The sequence below is a fragment of the Aythya marila genome (genome assembly GCF_965140915.1).
Source record: "Aythya marila genome assembly, chromosome: Z".
Classification (NCBI taxonomy): domain Eukaryota; kingdom Metazoa; phylum Chordata; class Aves; order Anseriformes; family Anatidae; genus Aythya; species Aythya marila.
In genome coordinates, this window is record NC_139080.1 from 83322259 (window position 1) to 83336550 (window position 14292).

The following is a 14292-nucleotide window of genomic DNA, read 5'->3' on the forward strand; positions in this document are numbered from 1 at the left end:
TATCTAGCTGGTCTTCAACCAATTTACAGAGGAAATCAATAATGCTATCCCCATTTTACAGACAGGGAAACTGAAGCATTAAGAGGAAATGTAACTTGTCCAAGGTCACACAACAGTATTTGGCAAAGCTATTAATAAAATTCAAGTCTCATGAGTCCTAGTCCAGGGCAGTATCCAATAGACTGTACTGTCTTTAGATCACCCTGAATAACCTTTCTTACATTCAAGTTTACTTTCTATACTGTCCCAGATCTTCAGCCCATGGTAAGCTGAAATAATTCCACCGATTTTAACAGCTGAAGAGCTGACTTGGTGTGTATTTCTTGGCTTGTTTATATTCAGTATTATGTTATGATGCCAAGACAAGAAAATACTCTTATTACATTAAACAAACTCCAACAGTTGCCTTACTTCTCCTAAAAGGAGCACATTTAGGGAGTTATATGGGTTTATTTACTACAAATATACAGATAAGAGTCTTAATTGATATGAAGAGGCTTTCAGAATCTAATTAACCTCCCAGCTAGTCATTAGCTCTGTGACCTTTAGAAATAATTGGCAGAATGATATTTTTTTCCTTCATCTCATTCAGAACTTCCCCAACAAGTGACTAATCCTGCATGTGCTATAGGACCCCAGCTCACCTGTTGGTGAGATAAAGTGCAGTAAGTCCATCATCAAAACAGGACTGTGGTATTCCTCTCAGGCACAATACACAGCCTACCACATGCACACAGCTTTTGCCGCTTTAATGCTATTCTCATCATCTCCAACCTTCCAATGTGCTAAAGATGTGCTAAGTTTTATGTCTCAAGGGGACTCATTGGAGACTCAGTGGCATTTCTTGCATGTTACCCCTCTGTTGCTGGTCAACCTAAACATCTATCAGATTTTCAGTTTAAGCAAGTTCTTCTAGAAAGCCACAGAAGTATTCATTTTTACCTATCTTTAGTTGCATGTTTTCACTGGACATTTTTTAGAGCAAAATCATTTCTTAGAAAGCAGCAACACACACACACAAGCAATATTATGAATGCCACCACCCTACAAGCCTTGGTATTACTTTGTTTCCTAACATCTTAACAATAAGTTGTGTAAAGATGTCTCTGTGTGTTGTAGAACACATAGGATGTGCAACCTGCAGTAAGAGTTTCAAGTGTTTACAAGTTTAGCTCTTTCCCTAGGTGGGAAATGCTGTTGTGATTGGCACTAATCTCTCTTGCTATGTGCAGTTCATTCTCCTGCACCAAACACAGGAGTACACTGGGGAAGGAAAATGCTCTACAAAAGGTAAATGCAACAATTACTAGAACAATGAAGTTGTATGAACCTACAGAGAACAAATTAAAATGACAGTGCCAGATTCTGATTATCTTTAAGACAGAATTTATCATTGGCAAATTACTCAAAAACATGTAAAAAAAACTCAAAACTTCTTGCAAATCAGAACTACTTTTTTTTTTCTTTTTTTTTTTTTTCTCTTTTTCCCCATGGCCAACCAGCAATGCTAACACAACAACCCTAGGCTAATTAAGGTCTCCTAAAGTAGCTCAGGCTAATTCTTGACACAGTCTTTGGTGTCTTTAAGAGTTCACCCAACATGAGAGAGAGAAATATGTTTTGACTAAAACAGAAACTAAAAGAGGATAGATTTAGATTAGGTGTTTAGAAGAAATTCTTTACTCTGAGGCACAGGCCCAGGCTGCCCAGAGGAGCTGTGGCTGCCCCATCCCTGGCAGTGCCCAAGGCCAGGCTGGATGGGGCTGGAGGCAGCCTGGGCTGGTGGGAGGTGTCCCTACCCATGGCAGGGGTCTGGAACTGGATGATTTTTAAGGTCCTTTCCAACCCAAACCATTCTGTGATTCTAAGATAATCATGTTACAGGATCGTTATCACCTTATTTTGCTACCTGTTCTTACTGTGCCATGTCTGAAATAGGACTGTAAATACTGTAAGGTGGGACCAGTTAGTGTCCATTAAAATACAGTAAAATGCAGTTTTGCGAGAGTGAATGGAGAGGTGGTTGAAATGGTATATTATGCTTGTAAATATTAAGGCTAAAATAAAACAAAACAAAATAAAACAAAAAAACAACAAACCAAAACCAGAGTAGGACAATGTACAGCTGAAAAGCCAAATGATGATAAGGTTTTATTGAAGGAGAAGGATTTGATGGTGTATTGCAGGAGCTGACTTCTTTCTATCTGTAAAGCTAGGTGCTTGAACTCCTTCAAAGTGTAAAAATGATTTAGAAGACATAAGAAAAAAAAAAAAGAGAGATAAATAAAGGATTATTTGAAGAAAGATGCCACTGAAAGACAGAACCAAAGGCAGATAGGAAGTCAGATATATCAAAAAAAGGAAAAGACAGAGAGGTCATGGAGGAGTTCTTGTAAGATAAAAGACAACTGCAAAGATCACAGACAAATGTTTATGCATGCATGAAAAGTAGCAGTTTTAAGGAACAAACTTAAAAAAATCAGAGAAGATCTGCTGGGTGATCAGCATTGATAACAGAAGCTCAGTTAGCAAAGAGAAAAAACGGAGGAAGTTAGTGTTGTTCCTCTTTTTTCTCTACCAGTGATTAGTGGTATGGCAGAGGGGAACTGAGGAGGTGGATCTGTCTGTGCCAGAAAACGGAAGATATGGTTAATGGGATGAATTTGAAAGGGCTGACCTAGTAGGAGAACTTGAGTTAAATGTAGTGACCACTGAATCAGCAGACAAATAGAAGCCAGCTAGAGAAATGGGGATGATAAGAGCAGAAGGGTCAAAGCAACTGACAGATCAGCGACCTGAAAAGAGCTGAAAGATGAGGCAGTTCGTGAGTTGTGGGGGAATGATTTACGTGCACACAGAGAAAGGATCAGGGTATTAATGTCAAATAAATAGAATCAAAACAGGGCTTGGTAAAAACTCACTGGAAACCTGCTAAAGCCAAGACAGTGGCTGATGCTTTGATGTGAAAAAAATGACAAGGAAGACAGGACAGTGAGAGAGAAAACAGGCAGGAAATTTCACCTTAAATCAGCAAAGTCTTGATGGCTTAGCTGAAGAACCACAGTAGATTTCTGTAACATGGCTAGGATTGTGACTGTAATTACATTTGCTGCCAAGATGCAGTATTTATACTGTAAAGTACACCCCTCCAATGGGATGTCCTTTCTGAGCTCCTAAGCACCAAAGCTTGCTGTGCTTTCGCATGAATTCTCTTCTTACTTACAGTGTGACAAAGAAATATCACTGAAATAAGTTGTGTTGCATCCAATTTGGTTTTACAGAAGAAAGGAGATCTGGCCTTATGCTAAATAAACACAAAAAATGCATAATGCATGTAGTTGTCAGTTGTAAAACTCTGACACACTTGTTCCCCATTTCCTCATTGCCATAAAAGAAAAAACACACACACAAAAACAAAACCTCTTGACAATACAATTGTGCTGATAATGTTAAATGACAGACCTATAAAGTAATTTTTTTTTCTGTTAAAGTGAATAGTAGCTGGAGGTATTGAAAAACTTCTAAGGAAAATTGTAAATCTAGTTGTAAAAAAGCTACTTCTGCACCAAAAGTATGTAGTAAGTACTGCAGGATTTTGTAATGACTGAAAATGTAGTTCCATTTTAAAGTAAAGAATTACTAATCTTCTAGTAATTGTGTGACAGGACTCTGAATGAGAGCTGCTGAATGTATTGTTTTTGGTATATACATATGCCACTGGGAAGTTAACATAAAGGTGAAATTAATCTTTCCTTTTCAGTGTCCAAGGGTATAGCAACCTGGCACAGGTTCTGCTATTCCCTAAAATAAGTTACTATATCCAGCAACCAGCATGCACTTTTTAACTGAAGCAAAATTGAATGAACGTCTGTGGTTTTGTGGGTGAGGACATAAAAGCTTCAATTTTAGGAATACAGTTAACTCTAAACAGAATTCTCAGAATGAACATCACTTTTTTTTTTTTTTTTTTCCAGAACTAATACATTTTATAAAACTGCCACACAGACTTCAGTGAGATTTGCAATAATTGTCATTGTCGCTGAAAATGGACAAACATGAGAATGGAGCAAATTATTTCTCCTTCAAGAATATGAGCTGATTTTTGGTTACCAGTGGAAGTCAGAAGTCTATTTACTGGGTAATAACTGAAATACATTCAGCTGATATATAATTTTTATGAGCTGAAGAACTCAGATAAGCCAAATTGCATGTTAATCATCTCAATTTTGAATGAGGCAACTGGAAAAGATGATCTCAATTACATAGTCTTATAATTATTAATATTACATGTGAATAAAATTGCTACATGTGTAAAGAAAGTATAAGCTATTTTTTAAAATCATTAAACAAAAAGAGTTTAATGAACAACACTAATTGAACTCAAAAAAGAGTTTTAGAATTCTCTTTAATCTTAACCACTTCATTTCACATCACACCAATAATCCGATTATATAGAGATAGGTTGAATAGGACCAAATTGCTTGATCTGCAGAAACACAAATATTAAAATTAATTTAAAATATTTTTCCCTTGAAAAACAGTGCAGTGCATGTTAGATACATAACAGTTGGTGTTTTCTGATATTTCAAATAATAAATAATAGCCTGAAGACTCATTCTTTTGGAAATGCTAAACATAATTAATCTGAGTAAATAGATTGAAAATGTCTGATTAATAAAATGAATAACCTACATGAAAATTTGTGTATTTTTTCTATTTGAGTAACAGTGGTTTAACTTAAAAGTAATTAACTACATATTACAAACCTACTCTTTTTTATTTTAAATACAGATTTTTCAAAAAAGTGATACCATATTCTAATGACTGATAACACAGTTCTACCACAATTGAGAAAGTAACTAAATAGTTAATTTTGTCCAATGTGAACAGAAATTGGACTCTAAATTAAAGACCTTTATACAGTTGACAGTTATATTTCAAATTTTCATGTCTACCTAAAAAAGTTTTCTTTCTATAATTCTATGCAGAGATCTAAAAGCACAGCTATGCCCTTTTCTTCCACTGAAATATAGTTATTGAACAGTCATTTAGTTAAAAATGATCAGATTTAATAACACTGTCTAATTCTCAGCTGCTGTTGATTGCCCTAGAAGAACATGATTAAAAACCTGTAAGTGTGAAATCTAGCTGTCAGAAAGCAAGAAAAAATGGACTACTTACATGGAAAATATGTGTAATGTAGTCACTCTAACTGATCAATTTAAATATTTAAATGTGTGGCAGATTTATATCTTGTATCTAAAAATATATCCAAACTATTTCTCAGATTGCATACTTTTGTGGGCCTTGGTTCTCTATTGTACTATTGTTAAGTGATAATATTAATTAATACTGTTAATTATCAAGTAAAGGCATGGTAATATTGGACACTTGTTCAAAACCTGTGCTTGCACAAGCACTCCTTTGATCCTGAAACAGAAAACATGGTGTGGCTTATGCATTTTGCATCACAGGCAGAACATTGAAAACCATAACAGCAAAACAATCAAATGCCTTAATTTAGAGCTGACAAAACAATTAAAAAACAAAACAAAAGCAGCCAAAATAATGAACAACAAACCACCCCAAAACATAAAAATGCACTTCATTGGTAGGTTATTGAAATAAAATACTGTTTGTTTCAGGTACTTACTTTCATTTGGCTGCTTTTAGAGCAATGAAAAGGGATGCCCAACAAATTTTGGATATAGCTAGAAAAATATGCATTGGCATGAAAAATTGCCTATCAGCCTACCCAGACTGGGACACTGTTCATGCAGGAAATGGACTTGGTAGGTGCAGAAATTACTCTTTCTTAAAATTACAGTTACACCAGAATGGACGTTATCTTACATTTTGTTTTCACTGCCCCGCCCCCCCCCCCCCTTTTTTTTTTTATAAGAAAAAGCATCTTCATCCAATGTGAAGAAGTAGTGAGTCCCTTGCAAGTGGCTAACTTTCCCAGTTCCCACAAGAAAGCCTGCAGGAAGAAGTAAAGATATCACAGGAAACTTTTCCTGCTAAGAATAATCTGGCTCTGTGCCACTGAAAAAGGACAGGGAATTATTTTGGGGACAGATTTTGAATTCCGCTGAACAGGACATGGGCTGACCAGCTTTGGGTGACAGGAAAGGCTTCATGTCAATATAAGAGATTTGAACTATGAGAGGAAAAGAGATGATGGAGAGGAGGAAGAAATTATGTACTTTCCTCTTAGTCCTAACTCACATTAATTTTGCTTCTGCTGACAGAACATCACCTTCTCTTAACAGGGGAGAAAATCTGCTAGGAGATCATGAACAGCCCCATCCTATATGCTGACATGACGATACACAGAAATGTGATATACATTACTGTGTTACAGTCTTTGCAAACCAAGGTGTTGGACTGTGACATCTCGCAACAAGTGTAATGATGCCCATTATGCAGTATATTTTCTCCATCAAAACAGCATATTTGTAACTTACACATTTTCCTTCCTCCATTGCTAGTCTCAAATACAGGGATGATGCAGGTGTTAATTCCAAAAGCAACAAACTCTCATTTTTGACAACATACAGATTATTTAAAAATCTGAAATTAACATTAAAATTATCTGAAATAATTTAAATGTGTAGGCGAATGATGAAAGTTTCATTGATTTTCCTTCCAAAACTCTGTAAATGATACCACTAGATGCCTGACCAATTAGGTGCTTTGAAAAAAAGGACTTGTGTAAGCCACGTAGGCAATTTTTCAGATATTACTCTGAGTATTTTGCTATTCAAACAGAATTATTGAAAGCTTCATTTACTTGGGATGGCTTGAATCTTAATGTGATTAGATATTAAACTGATTTTTCTGTAAATAGTACAGCTTAACATTGAAAATACTGAATTTTAATGAATAATTTCCAGTAATGGTAAATACAACTTGCCCTGACTAAATTAATTTTTGAAAGTAATTATAAGGTGTCTCCATCATTTTGATAGTGTTGCTTCAGTACTGTTATCATTATTATTACCATTACAGCATTCTGTATGAGAGAGAGATGTAACATTTGTTATTATGTGTAGTTATCAAGTAAACTTTCCTTGCAATCTGTTAAACTTCCCATTTCTGTAAATAAGCAAGAGCTTCTAAAAAAGTCACTTGAATGCCTTAAAACAGTGGTTCTAAATCTCTTTAAATTTTCTTCCATGTCTCTTAGAATGCCTTTTTTCTGTTCCTCCTGGCCGGAGGACATCATAATTTTTGGAATGAGGAGACAATGCATGCAATGTTTTCTGGGGAGCACATCTTTAGGAGCTGCTAGGAGACAAGGAGAAGATTCATCTGGGAGGTAGTGGCTAAGACATGGAGAGGACTCAAGGGACAAAGCAGCACAGAAATCTGAGTAACTGGGGGCAAGAGATCCCATCACAGGAATTTCTGTTGAGCATTTGAGGCTCAGCAGGAGAACACAGCTCACAAAATATATGGGTTCCCTCCAGTCTCTGCTGTTCTTCCATGTCTCACACCATCTCCATCCCCCCCAGCAACACTCCTCCATCCATGTTCTGTTCTCTTGCTGCTAGGTCACTCCCAGGGTGTGACCCTTAAGAAAACACGATTGGGTCTGTCAGTTTGAACACCTTGGTCTCAAAGCAAAGTCAAAAAAGAGCCCTCAGAGAACACAAAATCTTACCTCAACAATATCTGAATTTGTTCGACTCTCATGCGGCTCATTATACTCGGTATATTTCAGCAGCACTTTGTCCATATCGGTGCTGGCATACTGGAACAGTTTGTTGGTGCTGTTGAATATGATCAGAGCAATCTCGCAGTCACACAGAACACTCAGCTCATAAGCCTTCTTCATTAACCCAAATTTCCTCTTTGTAAATGTCACCTAGAGAAAAAAAAAAAAAAAACTGTCAATAATCCCCAAGTTAATCTTTGTAGTCCTTCTTATTTGTTTTGGAAATATACATGACTGCTGTTGTCCTTGAATTGAGCAAGTTCAGAAGGAAAGCATGTAAGTACAAAGAGAGTTCCAAAATAGAATATAAGTATGTGTATTTACTATGTAAGTGAGGAAATGTATTTACTCTCATTACAAAATATTCAAGGTACCGATAAAGGCTACAGTTAATTTTCTTGTACTTCTACAGATGCTACATCTTTGTAACTTTTTAATTCCTGTAGTTTTCCCTTAAACACTCTTTATACTGTGTACATCTCTGTCATCAATGTCTTAAAGGTGCAGCTTCGATTTGCAATGGCAAATAGCTAGAAGCCATGCAGTCAGTTTCTGGTTTTGATAGTGATTCACTAAGATTCAATTGCCACACAACTCACACTAAATTTTAGTAGAAGAAATTACTTCATACAGAATGTAAGTAGTGTAAAAAAGATACGTTGTTCATGGAAACACAGAATAGTTTTGAGGAAATATCTAGGACTAAAAAGTTAAGAACACCTTATTTAACGCTCAAGTTCTTATTTAAAAAATTAAAAATATAAAGAAAGAATGAAGAACATTAGTTTTCCAGCAAGTAATACCATCTTTAAATAAGGTCTTTTTTTTTTTTTTTTTTTTTTTTTTTTAATACATAGATGTAGCACACTTTATCTCTTTTCAAATTAGATGCTCAGAAATACGAACTGACATTTTTTAGTACAAAGGACTTTGGGTCATGTTATAGAGGTAAAAGCAGGGATATGCTGAGTGTTCTGAGTAGGCCAGCTCATGTCCTAACACTTCATGAAAGCCTAGGCAGTAGGAAAAACATCTGAACTCTACATAACTATAACTTTCTAGAGAGACTGTTTTGACAAAGAAAGATTCTGCACAGCATATAAATGCTTTTCCTCTTTCTTTTCTGCACTATCTTACAAGCTCCAGGAAGACATGTGGCTTAGAATAAAAAAAGTCCATTAGTTGCTTTAGCTAATCATATGTTTGAATTTGTTTCTCTTTGTTCTGTTTCTTCATGTATGCAATTTCTACCAAGTGCATGCAATAACTGTGAATTTTTTACATCTATTTTCCTCTCCAATAATTTTGAGTGAAAATATTTTTTTTCAGATAAAATATGGTTTTGCTAAGGCTATAACTAATCAAATTTAATATGTAGACAGGCTATTTGATACAGCAAGGACAGGTGATCGCAAACCAAGTTTGTAAATCAGCCCAATCCCATACTTGTTGCTCAGTTTCTTAATGAGTAGTATCTCTGCACTTTAACGCTGTGGCAAGAAGATTCCTTTCTATGCAGTTCATAAGCCTGCTGTTTTATCTTGTCATACTCCTAAGGCAGGTTAATGCTAACTGCAGCCCCAGCCTACCTTACGATCCCACCAGGCCATGCCTTGGAAAACGTGACCCCTATTTGTTAGCCCATCCCAAAAAGATAAGACTCTATGTATGAACAGGTATTCTCCCAAATGTATATCAAATATCATTCCTTTTCTTGTCATTTCCATCTCTTTAGCCTCTGTCAATGTACTCTTAAGAAAGATGGACTGCTATTAAATACAATTATTCAAGCATTTTATAAACACATTTTCCACAGTCCTGGTCTCAAGTATGTATAGTTGATCGTATAGTTGATTGTAAATTTTATCTAAATTTGTCTGTCTCATTAGCTTTTGATATTTGGAATGAATAATGTGATAGGTAACAAAACATCATTCAAATTCTGAAAAATAGACTAGCATTCCAAATACTGCTTTAATGTTTTCTGTGATTACAGAAAATTGCAATGTATTTGTTGAAACAAATATATATGTTTAACATTTAGAAAAAGCTAAACATACAGAAAATAAAATGGACTAACTCAACATATTTTTCTGCATCTAAAATGCCTTTCAATCAACTTTTTGACCACAGTGCTGTAGGTGGAGTATCTCTACACAGTATGGTTTCTGTTGCACATAAACCTCAGAATTTAGCATGTTACAGCTTCTTACCATCAAAGTACACTCCAGTACAGAAATATCTTTAAAGCCACTGTTTGTGTTTACTGTTAGATCCTCCTGAACATTTAGAGTAACCACACAGCTGTGCTGCATAGCACATACTTATTTCATAATACATATCCCCAGAATGATACTGGTTAGAGTTCCTTTTTGTGGAAATTGAAAAAAGAACATGAGATAAGCTAGACTTTTTTGTTGTTGTTGTTGTTGTATTTTTTTTCCCTTTATTTGAAACATAATCTTAATTTCTCTGAATTTGATTTGCACTTAACAGATCTTTCAAATATTTTCAAAATCTATCAGATAATATTTTAGCCACTGCTGCTTGGTGCATTAAAAGCAATCACTGTCTGTGCAGTGATCTGCAATATTACTTTTCCTTTCAAATATGCTATTCATAGTGTCATATCTTTATGTATATATTGCATATTCATATATATATAAATTAACTTGATTTTACAACAGTTTCTATGAGTCAACCTGTATTTTAAAATGTATAAAGAAAGGTCCGTAACCTCAGAAAATATTAAGAATAGTCTTCAAGTCATATAGAAACGAATGGCCATCTTTCATACTCTCTTCTATGTGGCTACCTAAGTAAGATGAACAAACTTCTCTTCCATACTGCATAATATTTTGGTGAGCTATAGAAGGAGGCAATATCTTTATTGCTTAGCTTCTCTCTATAGTCAGAATTTGTTAACCATTTGTTATGTTAATCATACTCAAGTAACCTAGACGTATCTAATAAACTTTCTTATGATAGCATACAGTATTATAGTATTGCAAAAAAAAAAAAAAAAAAATCCAAGTAGTAAAAAATAACACAAATTATTTAAAACATTTGGTCTTTTTTTCTTTTTTTTTTTTTTTTTTTTTTTTTTTTTTGTCTAGGTGGAAGGCATGAAATCATCTCTTAAGATGCTCATCCTTCACTTTTTCTTGAACTGATTCAGCGCTGAAAATGAACAAGACACACACAGTCCACATGAGCTTTGGAGTAGCTGCACGGTACCAAAAATCTGAGTGGTCACATGGTCTCAATGTCCTATACTGCATTCAAAATTTTCAGTCATGATAGTACCGTATATCAGCTTACAATTTAATTTTGTCATTTGACATAAAGAGCATTAGTGAGACTGAAAGTAAACACACGTACAATGTGACAATTCATCAACTTATTTGAAAAAAGTATAACCAAAAGACTGCATGCATTTCAATAGTACCTGCTTAATATTTAACTTTTTTTTTTTTTTTTTTTTTTTTCCAGTGGCAATAATCAAAACACTTAAATATTCTTTTCTGTAAATATTAATTAAGATATGATTAATTATGCCTGCTGTCTAAACCACTGATAATTTTCAGATCTTTTTCAGGTTATAGCTTTTCTGATTTTTAGAAATGTGATAGGCAATGTATGAAGTCCTTCTCTTTGTGGGCTATAGTATTTTATAACGTTGGTGTGAGAATTGGGAGGAATGAAAGTGCAGTGGAGGGAGGAAGTGGAATAGATAAGAGACCAGTGTTCAACAGTTTTTCAAACCCTTTAAGCATGTATATATAAAACACAAGGTTTGCAATAGTGACACTGTTCCTAAATACTTTTATGAGGCTTTTTTATGCATAGTTTAAAATGTATTGCAAAAAGAGCAGTGTGTAGAGAGTACCACACTTGCCTCTTAAACATGAGAAAAAATAACTGAATTCCAACCCTGTACATTAACAACAAAAACAAACACTAGCCTAGTATTACCACTATCTTAACACTATAATTCATTTATTTATTTAAAGTTCACTTTAAAAAACTTAAAACCATTGTCTTAACAGGAATAGTGGTACCTAAAAGTTAGGTTACTAAATCCTGCAGCATTTTTATATGTGAAGAAATATAAATACTTATGACTTTACAGACGCTGTTTTCAAATATTGGGAAAATTAAAAACACAGTGATGGAGTGAGCTTCCAACTTCCTTGATATAAGTCAAGGTAAGCTTTTTATACATTTCAGATTAAATTCTGGCTAAAGATGAAACCTACAGTATGTGCTAAAGGAAAGGCATTTACAAAAGAGGACATCTTTCCACTTCAGCTCTGGCTCTTCTTTAGCAAGATGGAAACACTTCTCAGCTAGCTTTTCAGGCATAAAGCTGCAAGAGTCTTCTGATGGATATTTGATGGACTAGTCACTGTAGACAGCCTGAATACATGGCTACATGAGCACACACTCTGATATGTTCCATTTAGTTGGTAATTTGGCCCAGGGGCAGCCTTTCTTACTTAATCTCTAGTAACTAAAATGTACTAAAACTAAATACACTAGAAGGTAATGTTTTTTGATTATGAGTAAGAATTCATTCATGTCCTGAAATTTAAATGTGTTCATATGTGCATGTGTGAATGAGTCCATCCCGTTTTTCAAACCATAGTCTACTAGTCAATGGTAACAGTGGTCACTGGCAATGGTCTTTATTCAGCTAAATCTGTAACAAGAAGAGTGAGCTTCTTATAGATGCTAATTCATCAGTAATTCATCAGACAGAAACAACTACAAACACTCCCAGCCTTCAGGGACACTTTATGTGTTTATCTATCTATCTATCTATCTATCTATCTATCTATCTATCTATCTATCTATTTAAATTCAGGCCCTTCCAGTCCTTCTTCTGAAAACTCACACACTCTGAGAGGCTGATTTTAGATGGCCAAGCCATTACACTGATACTATTATGAGTACTCCATATTCATCACTAACAATCATATCATATATGCTAACCTTTTCTGGTTTGAAAATAGCAGTCCTGTGATCTTTCAAGCAATTCAGTCCAGTCTGTGGTAAAGTATCAGTGTTCCCCTTACTTATTCCTATCCTGATTATAAAGATATACAGTTGCTGACATAGGAAAATGAGAGAAACAGGCACTGTGCACATAATACTTCCTATGTATGTTTCCTGCCATTAAACATGTGTGAGTGACTAGTGAAAAACAGGGACGACTGATGCATAGAAGTATCTGTTACAGATACTGCCTGGTCAGTAAGAAATACAATTCTCTTTCTCCTTATTTCATCCAGAATGTCTAAATTTTTGACACCAGGGCTGGAGTAGGTATGGCGGATAAAAGACATGTAACAAATGGGAGGTACTATGTGAGCAATCTACCTAACTTTCAAAAAAAATAAAGTTAAGCTGGCAACATATAAACCAAAGGGCTCTTGACTAAAATGCACTGTCAGGCACCTAATCCTACCGTATGTTGAAAACCCAAATCACTACCAGAGAGGCAAGAGCTCTTGTTGTATTTTTTTCTTCCACTTCCTCCTATTCGATTTGTGTTTAGAGCTGTTTGTCATATGATGAGCCTTGGCTGCAACAATCTTTACAGCAGCACTCAGTGGGCCTGGGAAGAAGCATCAGTGCAGGATTCACTCTAGACAAACCTCCCTTTATGCAACACTTAGGCATGTCGTATTAAATGAAAGGCTCTTTAAAGAGCAGTGAAGAACCCTTTGGCAGCCTGCTTCCATATTCTTGTTACCCTCCAGCATAATTTACAGGGATGAGACAGCAGTGATTTATGCTGGTAAAAGAGCTATTGTCTTGGAAAGCCTCAAGCATATTGAGCTACAACTTGCTGAATAGTCCAGATAAAGAGGAGTTCTAAGCAGGATGCCCTAAAATTATAGCTATAACAAATAAAATGTTCATGATTAATCTCTTCAAAAAAGAAGGTTTTGTACTCCTTTTTTATGTCCCATTTTTAGTATATCGGTACATAAATAACAGATCAAAAACTTAAAATAGTGATACTGTTCAGTCTGCCCAAATCCTACACATCATGGTGGATCTTTGAAATGAATTTTTCCATTGTAAATCAAGAGAGGAGGGATAATTGGAAGAAGTGTTAATTAACAGATGATACCACAACTCAGAAATTAGTAGGTTATGCTTCCCACTTTAAATTACAAATTAAGATCTAAAAACAGACAGGGAAGCAAGAATAATAATAGTTAATCTCTGATACATCACTTTCTTTGTTGAATCAGAGAGATAAGATTAATTTCATTATATACAGATGTACATATATATATGTATTTTAGGTAAAGAGTTCATATTTATGAAATAATCATCTTTATCAAAACCACAGTCGATAATACACAATATTCAAGAAAACTAATTTTTTTTTTTTTTTTTTTTTTTTTTTTTTTTTTTTTTTTGGTATGCTACACTAGTTCAGGCAGGTACAAATAGATGTTTAGGCTAAAAAACATGTTTACTAGTTCTGTGCTGCTTAAATGTTCATAAGGTAAAGGTCAAAGAATATTTCATTCCCTGCTGAGCAAATGGTCAGG

The 14292-nt window shown here is 34.9% G+C and overlaps 1 protein-coding gene across 14 annotated transcripts in view; it reads right to left on the minus strand.

Moving 5' to 3' along the window:
- Positions 1–14292, minus strand: part of MEF2C (myocyte enhancer factor 2C) — a 139468-nt gene that overhangs the window by 57135 nt on the left and 68041 nt on the right. For all 14 annotated transcript variants that reach the window (XM_082783651.1, XM_082783659.1, XM_082783656.1 and 11 more), the window contains one exon: positions 7667–7870. In XM_082783651.1, the coding sequence (XP_082639777.1) occupies positions 7667–7870 (204 nt within the window). The remainder of the gene's footprint in view (positions 1–7666; positions 7871–14292) is intronic.